Here is a 1,236-nt window from a genome sequence, read left to right on the forward strand (position 1 = left end):
TCAGACTAGTCCTTTTGATTTAAAGAGGTAGATTTTTCTTACCTGCTTCTGAAAAATTAACAATAGCCTTGATAACTCACTTCGACTTTTCATCTTGTTTTTACGGCACATGCTCTTGTCATATTCCCAGTCTGTGAACTAAACATATCATTTGAATGCACAATTTAGAATCAACATAATTATTTTAAACGGGTTCTTTCGATGTTTCAGATGACTATTGAAATTTATACAATGGGGTCAAATTGCAATTTACAAACTTTTGTGCATATTGAAAGTGATTTCTTTGGCGGCGATATGTTTTCAACAGATGATGATGATGGCAGTTATCCTCTGCTGGCGCGAATTTAATTTTAGTCATTTTTATTCATGACCCATGGCATATTAAAGAATACGTAGCTTCTCCAAAAGCGCTGAATTCCCTTTGAGACGCTGTTTGTTGTACTGTTAAATACCATACATCATAAGCAAACAATTCGTGCAGAAAAATGTGTCTGCTCTTTGGAGAGAAGTAAATAGATAAGCTACCCAAGGTACGAGGAAATAGGGCGTAGATAATGCAGGTTTGAGAAATTCTCCTGCTTAAGCGATGCGTTAAATCACTATTCTGCAAAGTCTTTTCCTTGTTATGTTATTTACGTGGATTTTGTCACAATTTTTCATTAAATTGTCCGTTTCGGAAGAGGTCTTTTTCTCGGTTCCGGCGTCATTTGGTTAGTATTCCTTATGCCATCACGACACATGCAAATTGTCAGCCGTTTCGACTGCGTCACCGCCGCTCCAAGACCTCCGTTGGTTCCTCTCCTTCTGTCACACTGCCTGTGACCCTGTTCACCCGATTTCCAAGATCTACAGGGCCTGGGGCTTCCTCGAACGATGCAACGTGGTTTTAGTATTATCCGACATTCTCACGAATGCGGTCAGGGCTGCTGCCCATCGTCCCGTCAACATATCATGCTAGTCACCCCCACCCTGGCTGTACCCCCTTTCCTCCTCCTGTGTACGTGTGTGTGACAGAGATGCCTGTTCTCCTCATCCCTTTCTTCAGTCTTTGAAAGCCCCGCTTCATGGCACCCCCATGGAAGGCTGTTCTTGCAAACCCAGGGTGACATCTAGGAAGCGTTGGTAGGTTTAACCCGTCCTGGTGACAGAACAGGGAGAGGGGCCCGGCTCCGGCTCGGTCGTGGCCAGCAGAAGGGGAGAGGACCCTGACCGAGGCACGGATGGAGAGTGGCAGGT

The 1,236-nt window shown here is 44.6% G+C and overlaps 1 protein-coding gene across 1 annotated transcript in view; it reads right to left on the bottom strand.

The window, feature by feature from the left end:
* LOC120619317 (uncharacterized) overlaps window positions 1–934 on the bottom strand; it is a 44,309-nt gene extending 43,375 nt beyond the window's left edge. The window contains exon 1 of the mRNA XM_039883642.1: window positions 910–934. Coding sequence (XP_039739576.1) covers window positions 910–934 — 25 coding nt within the window. The remainder of the gene's footprint in view (window positions 1–909) is intronic.
* Between the last annotated feature and the right edge of the window lie 302 nt (window positions 935–1,236).

The sequence above is a fragment of the Pteropus medius genome, unplaced genomic scaffold (assembly GCF_902729225.1).
Source record: "Pteropus medius unplaced genomic scaffold, Ma_sr-lr_union100, whole genome shotgun sequence".
Lineage (NCBI taxonomy): Eukaryota > Metazoa > Chordata > Mammalia > Chiroptera > Pteropodidae > Pteropus > Pteropus medius.